This window comes from Anabrus simplex, chromosome 1, assembly GCF_040414725.1.
Source record: "Anabrus simplex isolate iqAnaSimp1 chromosome 1, ASM4041472v1, whole genome shotgun sequence".
Lineage (NCBI taxonomy): Eukaryota > Metazoa > Arthropoda > Insecta > Orthoptera > Tettigoniidae > Anabrus > Anabrus simplex.
In genome coordinates this window covers 535,494,707-535,511,645 of record NC_090265.1, presented here as the reverse complement: position 1 = coordinate 535,511,645, position 16,939 = coordinate 535,494,707, and the positions used below count along the sequence as shown (strand labels likewise).

The 16,939-nt window shown below is 36.3% G+C and overlaps 1 protein-coding gene across 3 annotated transcripts in view; it reads left to right on the top strand.

Annotated features, from left to right (window-relative positions):
- Tsc1 (tuberous sclerosis 1 protein hamartin) overlaps nt 1-16,939 on the top strand; it is a 442,531-nt gene that overhangs the window by 208,021 nt on the left and 217,571 nt on the right. For all 3 annotated transcript variants that reach the window (XM_067135484.2, XM_067135485.2, XM_067135482.2), the window contains one exon: nt 12,229-12,302. In XM_067135484.2, coding sequence (XP_066991585.2) covers nt 12,229-12,302 — 74 coding nt within the window. The remainder of the gene's footprint in view (nt 1-12,228; nt 12,303-16,939) is intronic.

The window sequence follows — 16,939 nt, the reverse complement described above, 5'->3', positions numbered from 1 at the left end:
GAGCTCTTTTCTGCCTCATCACCACCATAAGACCTATCTGTGTCAGTGCAATATAAAGCAAATAGTAAAAACTTGATGACTATGCCAAAAATAACAGTGTTAATAAATCCTAACAAAACTGGTCCTAATATTTGGTACCAAAAGAAACCTTAACTTGTTAAAAGTTAGGCTCTCGCTGTCATATGAACCATCAACATTGATTGGAGGTGTATATTCGTTGTCATCTTCTCCTTCAGATTCACCTTCAGATATACCTTATCGGTTTTCCAGTAACTTACATCTGTTATCAAGCATTGTCGTGTCATATTATATTAAATGCGTTACCTGTTTTTCCACTCACTGAACTCAGTTTATTTATTTATATTGTATATATTTTAGTGCTAATGGAGGGGGAGACTGTTCGACTTGTCTGGTACAGGTCTTTCTATTTGATGTCCATGGGCGACCTGTACATGGGGATATGGGATGTTGAAGTAGGGAGAGGGTGAAAACTAGTGTCGGCACTGTACTCGTATGTGGATTGAAGATTTGTTGTTAGCCTCAGCTATGCTCATAATATTTGAAATTTCATTTTCTTCACCCTTCTTTGTGAGCATTCTACCCTCTTCTTAAAATTTCGTCTTTAGGGGGTAGGGTCTGATTCATGTATCGTGGTACAGATACACGAGATTCAAACTATGAATACATTGGATTACTTAAAGAATAAATTCAAATCTAAATCACACTGCTGAAATTAACAAACTATAATAATTTTAAATAACTATGAAAGAATAACTCGAACATAAAATAATTTAGCCTATTAAATTAAACAACAGTAAGTTGAAAATGAACAGTTAGGAAATATTCAATATAAATATTCACCACAATGTGACTATGATTCACATTGTCAGTAATTATTCCAAAACAACTCTGCAATAAATGATTTCCCCTCTAAAAATATTAGGAATTATATTAATGACAAATAACAGGATAATACATAAGGTAATATAATTCACACTAATCATTAATATCTTTCTTAAAATTATTTTATGAATATGTTATGGATGAATTTTGTTTCCATAAATTGTTTTGTCCTTCCTAGGTTACATTCACATTCATTTAAATCCATTATATCCTTCACATCCAGATATATTGTACCCTTTACACAATGATCTCGGTGGTGATTTCTTCATCCTGGGTCCTGCCTCGGTTGCACTGAAATAAAAATACTCACTGAAGATGACTCACTTCTTCAGAAGGTAGTGACGTTCGCTGGACTGTCGGGATGCTCTGACTATAGGGGGATAAGACTACTAGAAAATAGGCTAACTAATCTACTGAAATAAGTAGAACTTGGCCCAGACTTAGGTTAAAATAAATTGTATTAAATTAAAAGAAACGATTAAAAAGATAAAAGAAAATTAATAACGAATTAAGGTGAAATGAATAATTATACTCTCTGATTAATCCAATCATGTGCGTAACAAGCATAACCAATTAGAAATTATTACAATGGATAATCAAACTATTACCATCATAATTTACAGGTGTAATTAATTATGTAAAAAAAAATCATCAACAACAAGGTTTCGTCATTTCTTACTCAGTGACATACCATACTCTGCATTATTTGAGTTCAATGACCATCTAATTATATGAATTCAGAATCTCAGTTCTAATTGTGATTTATTAATTCAGATGTTACACCAATCCTCAACCAGTAAGATTTTAAAAAATAAAAAAGGAATGAAAAAGGGAAGAAAGAAAGAAAGAAAGAAAGAAAGAAAGAGAGAGAACTCAGAATATTCACTGTTTTGTGGGAATCATACCTCCCTCTATCACAGTCCCATCAAAATTGCATAACCTTAACTATTACAAATCGTTAATAAATCGCCCATGGCTGAATGCTTCTGATATTGTGAAATCAAACTCCAAGTGTTAAAATGTCGGTGAGTGTGCAAGATAAACTCAGAAAACATACAAATAAATAACAAATTACTGCATCAAACCATAAAATTTGAGGTCATTTATCTGCAGATAAATTTAATAATCACTCAACTGAACAGCCAGGTTACACATACCATTGCAGATATTAATCATTACCGGTCTTGCCTGGACCAAGATTATCGTATCAAAGCTTGCTGAATTACCAACTCAATTCATCACTACATAATCAAATTGGTCTAATTTCACTTAACAAATTTTTATTTATGTTCAGTGGTATGTATTATTTACTACTACTACTACTACTACTACTACTACTACTACTACTACTACTACTACTACTACTACATTTATTATGTTTGCTGTTTATAAAACCCGTAAGTGTGTTCTAAGATGCTGTTTATCTTGGTTTGATGCAAGCTCTCATTTCCCTAATTACTAGTCCAACACCACGGAAAAATATTCCGTCATACAAAAAGAAATATTATTTACAGAATTGACTTCAGTCAGTCACTGCCTATTCTACTATGGAATCACACGACAAAAAGAAATACTTGAAATGAGAGTCATAAAAAAAATCCTATTCTAGCTTATATACACTACATTGCACGCAACTACTCATCAAAGTCAGCAGATTAATAAAGTAAATATAAATTTGGACAAACACCGGTTGACTTCAACATCCATGGATTATCATCGTTAAGATCAAGGGTGACCATAACCTGGATTGGTAACATTCATGGTTATTAATTGCTCTACAATCATTCAAATAACCTCTCATGACAGAATGAAACATATCAAACACAAACCTAACGCACGGATAACTTACCCAGGGACATTAACACAAACTTAACATTAAGCAATGCATTAAAATTTTACCACCTCCCACTCTAATTCCCCAAAGGATTAAAAAAAGGAAAACATAATTTGACTTTGTTATCAGAAATTCAACAGTTACTCAGATCACACCTGCACGGGTCAGTGTATCTTATAAAATCATTACTTGAACAAGTATTTCATAATTAGTTGTGTACGGATTATTTGTTCTTTATTGGGTCCTTCATATGTGCGTGGCGAGCATTACCTCAACTCCATTATCTCCATCATCAATATTTATCCGTATTTATCTTGTATCATACCCATCGTAGTGAGTACACAATTAATTGCGCTGCACTGTCTACAGAGCTATGCGCATTTCTTACATTATCCTTCTCAACGTAATTACTATCTCAGCTTTCTCGCTGGTACATAATTGCATCACCATATGACTTGTCTGTCAGCTTATCTGCTGATCTAGAAAAATCTCTCTAATTACCTTGGATACATTTACATCCAATGCTCTTCATTCTTATTCAAATTGGACTGCTCACTGTTATAAGAATACTCCCACAACCACGTTATCAATTATATCGTAGCAAAAATGGCTGATTTATTCAATATGGAAATAGAAAATCCAACAATGTCAAATGGTTACCACAAACTGGCTTTATCTTAAGCGATCATGAAAATTATACAAGCAAAAATCACAATTAGAAGTATGGAAATATAGGTGCACAGAATAATACTAATAATACCATCATTTGCTTCATTTTACCACGAGAATAAAATTCTCCCGAATTTATAGTATCAAATCAAACGTCATAAGTAATTCTGTCAACACAAAATCTATCTTTACCAATTGGGAACATGCATCATTTTCAAAAATATTTTTTTTGAAAAGTACACCAATGAAATAGTATGTAAACGTATTACATTGTGGTATGTTGCCTTGTTTTCTACCATTAAAAAAATATTTAATAGTGCCTTTCCGCAAGGCGAGTGAAACGGCCTCTGACGTAAGCGGCGCGCTGTGACGTCACGATCCAGTACCGCATGGAGCTCAACCAGCCGTTATGCATCAGCCGTTGCTAAAAGCCGATTGTTTATTATTCATGATCGCGAATAACTTCAAAATGACAGAAAGAAGGTTCAAAACAGCACAATCAGACAATCTATCATGTGTAGACGTCGTCATTCTTAAAAAATAGTGACTTTTGTGGCCGCAGAATTTCGCGGATAAAAAACAAGTTTGTAAGTGGCATCTTTTATATACGTGCAATGTACTGTAACCCATAGTATTAGGATAACAACTGAACCTGGATAGATATCACATCACTTTCAACATTTCCTTCTAGACTGATTCCCCTATTAAAGAATAACATTACATTTTCGGGCTTTCAGCATTAGTAAAGTAAGAAATCGGATTTCAGCACTAACATAAACATATAGGTAGCATTGTAGTACTAGTCCGCTTCTGTGGTGTAGTGGTTAATGTGTGCCACTCCCGGAGGCCCGGTTTCGATTCCCGGCTCTGCCATGAAAGTTGAAAACAAATAGTACGAGGGCTGGAACGGGGTCTACTCAGCCTCGAGAGGTCAACTGAGTAGAAGGGTTTCAAATCCCACCTCAGCCATCCTCGAAGTGGTTTTTCGTATTTTCCTACTTCTCCTCCAGGCACCTAAGGCCACGGCCGTTTCCTTCCCTCTTCCTTGTCTATCCCTTCCAATCCTCCCATCCTCCAACAAGGCCCCTGTTGAGCATAACAGGTGAGGCCTCCTGGGCGAGGTAATGGCCCTCCTCACCAGTTTCATCACCATACTCAAAGTCTCACGTTCCAGGACACTGCCCTTGAAGTGGTAGAGGTGAAATCCCTCGCTGAGTCCGAGAGAAAACCAACCCTGAAGGATAAACTGATTAAGAAAGAAAGAAAGAAGGAAAGAAAGAAAGATCATAGTACTATAGGGCTATAATCTATCATTCCCCAAAAAATATATATTTATGGTTGGGACAACTGGCCTACCCACTACCGGGGCCCTTGAAAGAGAATTAAATATCTTTGTGGAGGGAAAAAGTTAAACATGATAAAGGTAAATATGACTTCATCTAGTTTTCACAAGTCGGGCTGAGTGGTTCAGACTGTTGAGGTGCTGGCCTTCTGACCCCAAGTTGGCAGGTTCGATCCTGGTTCAGTCCGGTGGTAGTTGAAGGTGCTCAAATACGTCAGCCTCGTGTCGGTAGATTTACTGGCACGTAAAAATAACTCCCGCAGGACTAAATTCCTGCACATCGGCGTCTCCGAAAATCGTAGAAGTAGTTAGCGGGGCGTGAAGCCAGTAACATTAATTACATTTGGCTTTTAACAAGCTGAGCATATCAGGAAAGAAAAGTGTCCTGGTGACATTTTAGTTGCTCAATACAGGAATGTCTTTGGGTGCTGTGACTTTAATTTTTTTATGTTTTCTTTACGTCACACCGTCACATAATGGCGACGATGGGACAGGAAAGGCCTAGGAATGGGAACAAAGCGGCCGTGGCCTTAGGTACAGCCTCAGCATTTGCCTGGTGTGAAAATGGGGAAACCACGGAAAACCATCTTCAGGGCTGCCGGCAGTGGGGTTCAAAACCCACTATCTCCCGGATGCGAGCTCGCAGCTGCGCGCTCCTAACCGCACGGCCAACTCGCGCGGTATTTTTACCCTTTGTTTTTACCAATTAAGCTCTTCAATAAAGACATACATAACTGTCCCATGCCAAGATATATTGGTAGAATTAGAGCTGTCAAAATGGTTCATAACCCCTTTGATTTATTATCTTGACATGGATCACCCAAAACATAGGTTAGGTTTGGAGAATACTTTAATAATCAGCATTATTTAATGCACCATTTATTACTTTCATATTCCAAGATGTAATTGAAGCATTTAAATAAAGCATCATACATTAAAATTTAAAGTTTTACCACTAGAACAGCTGACATGGAAAAGTTATTTGAAAATTCAAACAAATTCATCTTACGTTAAAATCTTCAAAAAAATAAACTGTAGACTTTTCCGATATATCACCAGCATTTCTCCAGCTCGCCAAAATCCATTTCTCCCTAGTTTTAGCGTCTTTGGAACGTTTATAAACAATTTGTTTGGGATGGTATGCGATGTGCTATTGCACATCGGAACTCTACACCATTTATAAGTTTTCTGCCTCACTGTCTGCGCAGGATTCATTTTAAGTCTAAAATATACCACTCAGATTATTATCCAATGTATAGACCTCGAATTTAACCATACTAGACACTAACGTAAAGTAGAAATACGCGAAGTGTATCCTGCTTCTCACAGCACACTACGTGTTATTTCGTCTGCTAATTCAGTCAACCTGTACGATGACGTCAGGCCAATGAGATCGCGTACTTGCGTGACATGACATTTTTGTAGATTTTTATCATGTTTGGAGTTATTATTTGTACATTCTGATCACATTTTTGAATTCTGCATGTAATTTTGTATCAGATTAGCATACTTTTAATTAAAACCCCGGATCATGCATGTTCCCTATTGGATAAGGTCCGAATCTGAATTGACGTAGAACAAAAATGCATTCATATACTAAACATTATAAAGCTTGCATGCAAAAGTTAACTACCTACAAGGTGACTGCTGGGTTGTAAAAATCGCATGGCTTACCTACGTTGAAAATTTAACTACAGAGCTATAATCTCGACAGCTCGCATCCTTAACTAGTATTTACATTATGTACAATAAACAACACCTTAGGTCATGGTTCACTTACATATTGGTGGGTCATCGGCTGTCTTCTTCCATTGCCCTGATGGCTGATTAACTTAAACCATCATGATTTCGAAATGTGGCGAGGTTTTCTTGAGGTATCCTGACATGGTTATTCCTTGATTTTCCACTTGCTTATACACACGCATAAATTTAATCTTGAAGTTACACAAAATTTATAATTACAGCATACAATAACACATTGATCAAACATACAAGCTTTACACACGGATATGAAAACACTCTGATATTAACACCCGATTATGACATTCCTATTGCAGTGAAAAATTCTCCCTCTGCTTGTCCTAAACAGCTGGGTTTAAACATTCCTTGTCTGCAACGGGACCTAGAGATTACCTTTCCCTTTTTGAGCTACTGTGCTGTGTTTACATGTGATGTCAAGCACCTCACAGTTCTGGGAATTCTGGTGGACCCAATGAGCTATCTTGTGGTTAGACTTTCATTTAACCACAGCTACCTGCCCCGAGTTTCAATGAGTGAAGTCAGTCTTATTTATAACATCTGCTTGTCTGCTTCCTTTACCAAGTTTAATGTCCTTTGTCATTACAGCGACGATATGCTGAATTTAAAATGCCGTCGCGTGTTCTAGTACCATTGTCTGTACTTCAAAAATATCAAACTCTTAATTTGATTAAAATTATGGTTAAACGGTTTATTGTCCCACAGGAGTTCTTTCTACTTACTTCGAAAAACTATCAGCTCCTTTCATGCAGTGCACTTAAATAGATGACTACTTGTCACCCTGACTGAATGCAAATAAATGTTTATCATCACTGTCTAAGAATTAATACAGCAAAGTTCAATGTTTGTGAGTGACTTACTCTCAGGATGATTGCAACTAGTGTATGAAACACACTAGTGATGACTCTCCCCATGATGTGAGTTAGACACAAAGACTAATAAGTCGTGAGACGCATTAACTGAGTAGCGATCGAGCACTGTCGAAGACTGACGATTGTCAACACTGAGAAAACCCACACTGAGGAATACTGAGTGGTTTCATTTCTTATATTGGCTCATAAGCACACCATGGCTTGGCGTGGTACCCTGAGGGGTTTTACTTCATTGTTATTTGTGCGCTGTAGGAGTGAGTTTCCCTCGCAAAAAAATAGTTTTGTCGCACATGTCCAATCCTCACTTTTTCAGCTTATGTCGAATCACAGTATTCATAGCCATTCCTCTGACTGATGTTCTATCACAAATCGATCGTAGGTGTATCATTTAATTTGAATGCGTGGGTGGTACTACTTTCTGCAGACAATACATTGTACATGGATGTAAGTTCGTGGGATGTGTGTCATGACGACACTTTCACAATTAAAGTCACACCACGTACAATTAATAAATAAAATTACATAGAAAATATACTACTTCCACATACTATCAGAATCACCACAAATCTGCATTAATACTTCTCTCATGTCCCGAATCAACTAAATTATCATAGGCGCCTGTTTTGAAAGAATAATTTGGAGCTCAATGATTGGCTGAATTTTGCCTAGTTGTACACAACTTTCTTCTGCTTGGAACAAACCCCTTCTCACCGAGAGGTGTTCGCCTCATTTCATCCTGGTTCCTCAATATGTTTTGTTGTCTCTGTCTCTTCCCGACTCTTTGTTAGTCCAAGGGTGCGGCTTTATGGCTATCGGCATCCTGGTTCCCATGAGAAAGTGACAACAGAAGTATGCAGTTGTCGGTGACATTAAGTTTATTGGAGGGCTGTTGGCAAGTGCAATTATTTTGCCATGTCCTGGAACATGCCTTAAGACTAGTGACAGAGCTCAAGTTTCTGTCCCCAGAAATTATATTGGACCTCACATGCCGCCTGAGTAAAACCTTCGCAGTACTGGCTGTCTTATCAACCAAATGTTGAATAAAGTAATTCTGTATTTTTACATTAATTCGGGATATGGGTGCAATATGCATATTTATATCTGCGTACGAGTATCTTCACATCCACGTATGAGTATTTTTACATTCATGTATGACTATCTTCCCATAATATTATAGTTCAAGTATAACCAATGAGCTTTCCGTGATTTTCCCTTTCAAATAATTAAGATGAGATTTCTTTCCGATATAAAGTCAATAATATTCTACATACTGTAAATGTTAATTCATCATTAAATCTTAAGTATAGGCAACTCTACATTCATTGAAAAGTTTCATGAAAATAATATATCATCTCAATGACAACTGAAAATAATATAGATGTTGAATCCCATAGGGAACCAGAAATATTTGTCCCGAATGAGTAAATTTATATTATCAATGTAGTTGGTCCATCTGATGGCCAGGCAGGCATCAATTTTTGGTAATTAGACAAAGTCTTTCATAGTGCATTGGCTCTGTGGATCCGTGGTAGAGTGTCGGCCTCCGAATCCCAAGATAGCGGGTTCAAATCCGGCAGAGGTGGTCGGATTTTTGAAGGGCGGAAAAAATTCCATTCGACACTCCATGTCGTACGATGTCGGCATGTCTCTGGTGATACATTTGGTATTTACCCGACAAAATTAATTAAATCTCAGCCATAGACGCCCAAGAGAGATCCGGTTTACTCTGTCTGCCATCTAGCGGACCTAGAGTAAAACAGAACATCGAAATTGACCAGCAGACAGCCAGATGGCGTCAAATCGAAATGTCTGCACACGGTAGCTGAGGCCATGCAATTATTATTATTATTATTATTATTATTATTATTATTATTATTATTATTATTATTATTATTATAGTGCATTGGCACTGTCGGTGGCTCCATGTAGCCTACTCAGTGGCCTCCACGGTATGCACTAGCCATGCGTCTTGGTAGGTGTGTTATTTACCAACTGATGAGCCCAACTTAGTACACTGGGGCAAAACGCTGGCAACCAGGGATGAGTTAGCTGGAAAATTTATAATGTCCAATAACGGACCAACTATATTGGTATTGTTGTAACTGAAAATAATGAATGTTGTCGCGAAAATATATCCTACTTTTATATGTATCCTGAAAATAAAATAAAATTGGAAATCGGCAACATAATACCACCACAATTTATCTACAATCAATAATTTACTTCCTCGATTCTATCTCAAACACTACTTCTATGAAGCCAAAATACTGTTATATTGTACAAAATAGTATTTCAAACTACATAAACGTTATTTCCCAGCACAATTATTATCCAGCACATGTTCTCCAAATAAAATTTTAAACACCTTTTGATGATATTTACCCATGATATTATGAAATTGAATGCAAATTAATTGCTATTGGGTTTCCATTTATCGTTTAGTATCATTATATCAAACACATATATTATATCACAACCAATCGTCACGCACGTCCACATAAGTTCAATGTTTACTGATTCATAGCTATCCTTAACCTTTTACCAAACACACACTGTATTTATTTAACATACAACTTCTCTTAATATGTATCCATTCATATCTTGACATATAAGAAAACATTCAATTCACTTTTTTCTCAAATTCCATATACATACCATATTTCCCATTTCAAAGTAAACATTGATTATTCTCCTTCATACAACACATGTAATATATAACTTACCTTTGCTGCTCATGATCCATGAAGAGAAGTATATTCTGTTCAAAAACCTGTAATAATATTCATTGAAAGCACTATTCATGATTTCAATGTCACAATATCACTGTCAATAACCATTTATTGTAAATATCATGGCTCTGTATGATTTTACTTCAAAGAAATATGAATTCAGTCAGGTGTTACACACGTAGCTTATATCACTACAATTTCCACCACCACGAAACGTTTCATCTGGATATAGAGTTATCTTCTTTTAACTATTCATTTCCACTTAGAGAAGACACTAGCATATGAATCTCAACTAGAATACAATTATGAAAAGACTTAAAGCACAATTCTAATGACATCATTCTACATTGCAAATAAAAAAGGAAAATAAGGGATAATACTCATATTTGATACCTCCTTTAGTCAATACCAGTCATGTTAATTGACTGACTTCATCCATCTGGTCGTAGGTTAGTCATGATCATCAATGATCATCGATCTGAGTTCCCATATCTCCTCTGTATTTAGAATTTCATCATTCTGTTGGCTAAAATCATAGGAAGATGCTTGACAAACTCCATTCTTCTGTCACTGAAACTAAGGATATTTCTCATTAGTATCCAGAACAATTCTTATTAACATTAACATGTTATCTTGAATCATATGTTGATACTTGCCATTTATGAATTATTGTCTTACACTAATTTATATATTACTGGTACATAAATACTTTACAGTTATGCATGTATTTCTTTTAAATGTGTAATATATTACACTTTAATTCTGTGTTTACTCAGTCATTGCCATAATTTATGATTAGTCATCTTCTTTCAACTTCTCACACTTTAATTTTAAACTTAAATCTCGAACAATACTTTAATAAAGAATAAAAAGACTGTGTTTTTATTAACCAGAAAATTTCATCCCAGCATCTTCGGTATCTTTATATTGACCTGTTTCCATTATATACAATCGTTGCCTTTCCTGTACATGTTACTTGCCGCAATGCAGTGACATTATCCACCATTTTTGCTTCCGCCTTTAATATGTTCCATCATAATATGCATGGTCTCAGCTTATAGCCTACTCCTGTCAAATAACAGCAAGGAGTCTGCTCAAGGCTTCACATCCCCACTCATTGGATGAATTGCCATCAACAGTCATATGCCATCACTCCATGTGAACACTGCAGAGAGGTTTGGAATTGAATCCAGGCTTTTGGCACACAGTGTAGTGATTAGAAATTGTATACCACCACCTTTCCCTCTTCTACCCTGCTGACGAACATTCTGATGGTTAAATTTTTTCCACCAAATCAAACCAGCCAACCATGGTGACAGACCGTAGAGACCTGGAGTCTTCATGATCATGGCCACCAGGCAGGCTACTGAACTCAGTAATGCAGTCACCAGGAATAATCAAATTACACTATTTGTTATGCACAGCATGGCTAAACAGTTTCTTCTCAACAGTCAGCTGTGGTAGATATCATAATTCATTGTTGTTACTGTTGTCGTAATGAAAATCTGATGGTTGATCCTACAAAGACCTAACACTTTTTTTTTTCTTCTTTTAAAATAGCAAGGAAATGTTATTTAGAAGGATTAATCAATTAATTTTATACCAATCATTTTGGCAGATGATGGTCCTTCTAGGTAAAGAGTTAAATTACTATGAATATTTCATTTTCATGACCTCGTTGTACTGAAAATAAACTTTCAATATGAACTATATGTTCTGAACACGACCTAATATGTTGAAAGTTCATTTCAAGTTAAATTACTACCTCCACAAAAAAGCTTTATGGCATCTTATATAATTAAAAATGATTGTCATAAATGTTGGGCTGAATATGACAGAATATGTAGGATTTATTGCACCAAGGAAAGAACTCACTCATCAAAATGACAGATTTGATCCTACAATAATTATTAAACAGTCCATATCCTTTCTGCAATGTCCTTTCTTCTCTACCATTCCTTTGGTCTTGTTTAGAGCCCAAGGAAGATCCTGTCCTTGTTTTTCATGAATTTCATTAGTACTTTGATCTTACTTGTCATGTGAAGATGTACTGGTTGTATGCTAAAATCGTACTCAGTTTCATTGTGTTGAAAGTTTAGTGATGTTATGTATATTTTGTAGCCCATGTTGGAGACTGTTAGAATGCATCCTCTCCTGGTGACGGCCTCGAAAGATGCGGAAACCTCTAACACAAGGTAGTATCGATACTTGTTTCTGACAATAATATATAGGTCTTTTTATTGTTGTTGTTGTACATGTAGGTATGTACATATTAACTATAGGCCATTCATATACTGGTGTGGAAGAATTTATATATTTCATGTTGAGGCATTGTTCTTTGTGTCACCGAAACTTATATCAGTAACAGTGGCCAAGTTGGACTTAACTTTCCCTCTCTACCCCCCCACCCTCCATCCTCATACTCAAGAGAAATCTTCTAACGATACTGTAGGTTCTGAAATACATTTCACAATTTTAGTTAGTTACACAGGCTGGTATAATTTTTATAATAGAACTGTTGCTTTTCAGAAATAAATCATTGATTTGAAAGGTCATCTGCATTTGGAAGTAGCTTATTATTCAGAAGCTATCAGGTTCAACTACATAACCTAAAACATTTTATATTTGCCAGTTTCCTTTCATATATGAAAAACTGTTACCCATTTAATATAGATAAGTAAGAATAGTCTTTTGGGAGTTTTGCTTTCCTATTATAATTGTAGGACATGCATTTATTAAATATGCTTGCTCCTGTCTCCTTATAAACCTTCATATTAATTTCTTTTCCTAGCAATATATTATACATTTCATCCACTTTTTTAACGGTACATGTGTCCATTTTCAAATTGTACAGCACTGATATTAGATTCAAAACCTTACTTATTACAACTAAATCATAATTAAGGTTTGCCAATTTTTAAACAGGAATTAACTCTTACATTGGTCAAGCTCACTTAATTTTCAGTGTTTTATTAATTTATTAATATTTACTCAGCTTGGGCAGAATCAGTAAATCGTAAAATGTATTTTGAAGCCTAAGTTCCAGATGTTGAAATGAGTCTGTTGTATGAGGGCAAGTCAGTAAATATCTGCAATTTTACTCTAATTATCTTTAGGTTGGCTTTATGACATTGTTTGCTGACCAGCCGCTAGATGGCACCATTGTCTACTTCTGTGGTAGGTTTCAGCATTATCAGCTTGCGGTGTTGCGACGTAAAGAGGGCCATACCACTCTGTTTGCACCAAGGAAGAGCAGAGTTCCGTAATTCATTTTTTTGTGGTCTGAGGGTGTACCAGGAGCGGAAATTCATAGAAGACTTTCAGCACAATACGGGGACAATGTTTTGCCACAGCGGATGTTTCCATTCCATGCTCTGACGTTTGCTCTCTCTAGTTCGAAGTGGTGAACCACTGTTCCATCTCCAGTGATAATCAGTTTCAGAAACATTTCACCATTAGCATGACGGTCCAGTAGGTGCTGACAGATTCTCACACGATTGCGCTTTTGCTCTTCATCAAGTTGTTTTGGAACCCATCTCAAACAGACTTTGTGAAAATTAAGCCTGTTATGCATGATTTCATATGCAGAACCATGGCTAATGTGCACATGGTTTACCATGTCATCAATAGTCACTCGTCTGTTATTCAGGATCATATCGCGCACTTTTTCAATATTGGCATCAGTTACGGCTGCAGATGGATGCCCGGATCTTTCCTCATCCTTCATACTTCTGCGACCCCTTTTGAACTGTTCAATCCACTGGTAAACACTTTGCTGTGGAAAAACAGTCTCTGTATTGTGTGGAAAGTCTTCTATGAATTTCTGCTCCTTATACACCCTCAGACCACAAAAAATGGATTACAGAACGCTGTTCTTCCTCGGTGCAAACAGAGTGTGGCGCGGCCATCTCTATGTTGCAACAACGCAAGTTGTACTGATCCGATAGCGCTGAAACGTACCACAGACGTAGACAACGGTGCTGTCTAGCGGCTTGTGAGCACGCAATGCCATATAGCCAACCTAAAGACAATTAGAGCAAAATTGCAGATACTTATTGACTTGTCTACGTAGAATGAAAGAATCATCTTCCACCACTTTCCCAACACCTTGATGGGGTTAAGAGTATGAACTGTGTTGCACATGTTGATTTCGCCCCATTTTACAGCTAGCTGTCCATCATGACACCAACCCTATGGGGAAGGATCTATTCAATGTTGCGTGTTTCTGGTTGATTGGTAGTGTGGTGTGTTATGCTTATATGAAAGGGAGTATATTATGATAAACATGAACGCCCATCCCCAAGTCTGTGGAACGATTCTGTTAAAATACTTACCCTGGCTGGAATTCGAGCCCAGGACTGTCAACTGAGGGGTTTGATGCTGACTAGCCGAGAGACCAGACTGTAGAAAAGGAGAATAGCATTTTTATTTTAGTTTCATCAGTCTGTCCTGTGGATATAGTCTCATTCAGTAGTGATGCAGCTTCTTCTGTAATTCTGTTATTTATCATGGTATCATTGTACTTAGTTTCTCTCCCAGTGGATTCACTGAACTCTTTCAACTTAGCAACTAAGTTAAATGTGAAAAAACTGTATTAAAGTACCGGTACCTAAAAAAAAAAAAAAAATTGTAGCTTATTTGAAGCTGTATACTAGTAATTATGCACAGAATGAGCCCAATTCCTGTGAGTTCTGTCTGTAATTCTGACTGTAGTTTTAAGTGCATTTTGCTTTTTCGTATTCTTTGAGCTGCACCAAAACTGTTGGTTAGAGGAAGCATTCATTTATTTCCCTTAGAATAACCCATTGAAACATGCAGACTGTATAATCCTATTGAAGAGGTTAATTCTTTATATGTACACACTAGATCAACTTCAACATTTGGTATGCTGTTGCAAAAGATCATACTTCCTGACACACTATCACCTCAGCTGATGTTAATTTGGTATGCTGTTGCAAAAGATAATACTGTACCATACCATAGGGGTAAGGACCATCTAGGACGATGCCTCCATTTCTTGTCTGAAACATCCAACTGAGCTCATGTGGGTAGAGAGTGGGTTAGGTTGTTGTGGGTAGAAATAAAGCCAAAGTTCAAACTTACATCTAAGTATGACAGGAATTATGGAGGTTAGTCGAATGAGAAATACATGTAAGGGCTAAGATAGTTTTATTCCAAAAAAAATAAGGCGATCCAAACTAACACTCAAATAAAAATAGAAATAAAAATAGCCTCAAATCAGCTCCGAAATAATACTGATTCGCACAAAATAACATAATAAAATTAATCAAAATAATTACAACTCAAAGTGAGTCCAAAAACATTGATACAAAATTACAAATTAAATAATCAAAACATTCTTTCAAATCAGAATGTAGTGAGTCAGAGTTCTTGTTTACATGGAGTCACAATGCAAAACAAACTAAGTTTACGGAGTCACAAGGTTGGGGAATTGCATCCGTTAAGGGCTAATATAGTATGAGTGGCCTAAATACGATTAAATATGCTACATGAATTGATGATATACGTTCAAATACTAGTGAAGTTCAAGTAACCTATATGCACATCCGTTAATATGGTAATCATAAACAAATAATATACACTGGAACAGGTTGGTAAAATATAACTTATATAACTACACTGACTCTACATGTGATTTCCAGTTCACAACAAAGATCTAGACAGAACTAGAATAACCTCCAATCATCAAAACAGCTTACGGGCTGTCTCCCCATTTAACAACAAGACAACATAAATTGCAACACATTGTTTAAATACACAATCCTGAAAAATAAACAAGTAAAAATTATCACACTATGCACTAAGAAGGCAATGGGCAACAGTCCCTTTTCATCCAACTGCATTTGAGCGTCAAACACCACCCACCGTCGTTTCTCCACCTGCTTGGCTAACAGCTGTAAATGTTAAAAACAAATATACTCTCTAGATTTGGTTACTGTTTGGAAATTAGTCTTGCGCAGAAGCTACCTTTCACTTCACAACTGGGCTAATATTTCTCTGAGCTTATTTCTTTGATAGTGAGCTCATTTATCAATAACTACTCTCGTGGGTTCACACTAACACATACATTGCAGGAAGGCTAACTTCTTTTCTCAATACACACAGTAATTTCATGGCCTGACAATTCACACACGGCTTCCTTTGCATTTCAATAACATCTCTTCATTCAAAATACTGGCCTGATTCTAGCCTCCTAAATTTAACACCACATTGTCAAACATGCTCTCCACACATGCCCTTTATTTCACTTGTAAATCAGCATGCATTTCATTCTCGTTCAGCGTGCACTATCATAAGCCTTTTAATAGCAATACCCGGTTCGACTCCCTGCTAGACCTTTTCCCAAAACCATCTCCAATCTATTTCAAAGATCCTACTTAAATTCAATGACGTACATGCAACTCCTTCTTGTAGGTCCTGAAAATTCATGCAAACCAAGCAACCTATCTGAATCTAACTTCTGTAAATATAAAGAAAATTTAATCTCAAGGCAATGAGTGTATTACTCTTATTGATGATTGCGGCTATCTAACCCTTCACATGTGGAATAAAATATGTATCCTGCACAAAAATACACACAAAATAAAAAAATAAAAAAAATGAATCTGCAATTCCCTTGGATTCCCAATTATCTAGCTATATACAAAGAAAAATAAAGATAGCATGCATTCCAATCGTGTCCATATTTACAGTTACAAAATGCAAAATAAGCTAATGCCCTCTGGCTGAAAATTATAATAAAAATCCCTAATTCTCACTAGCATTTAATGTACATCATAAATCATGCAAATTTGAAAGCCCAAATGCCACT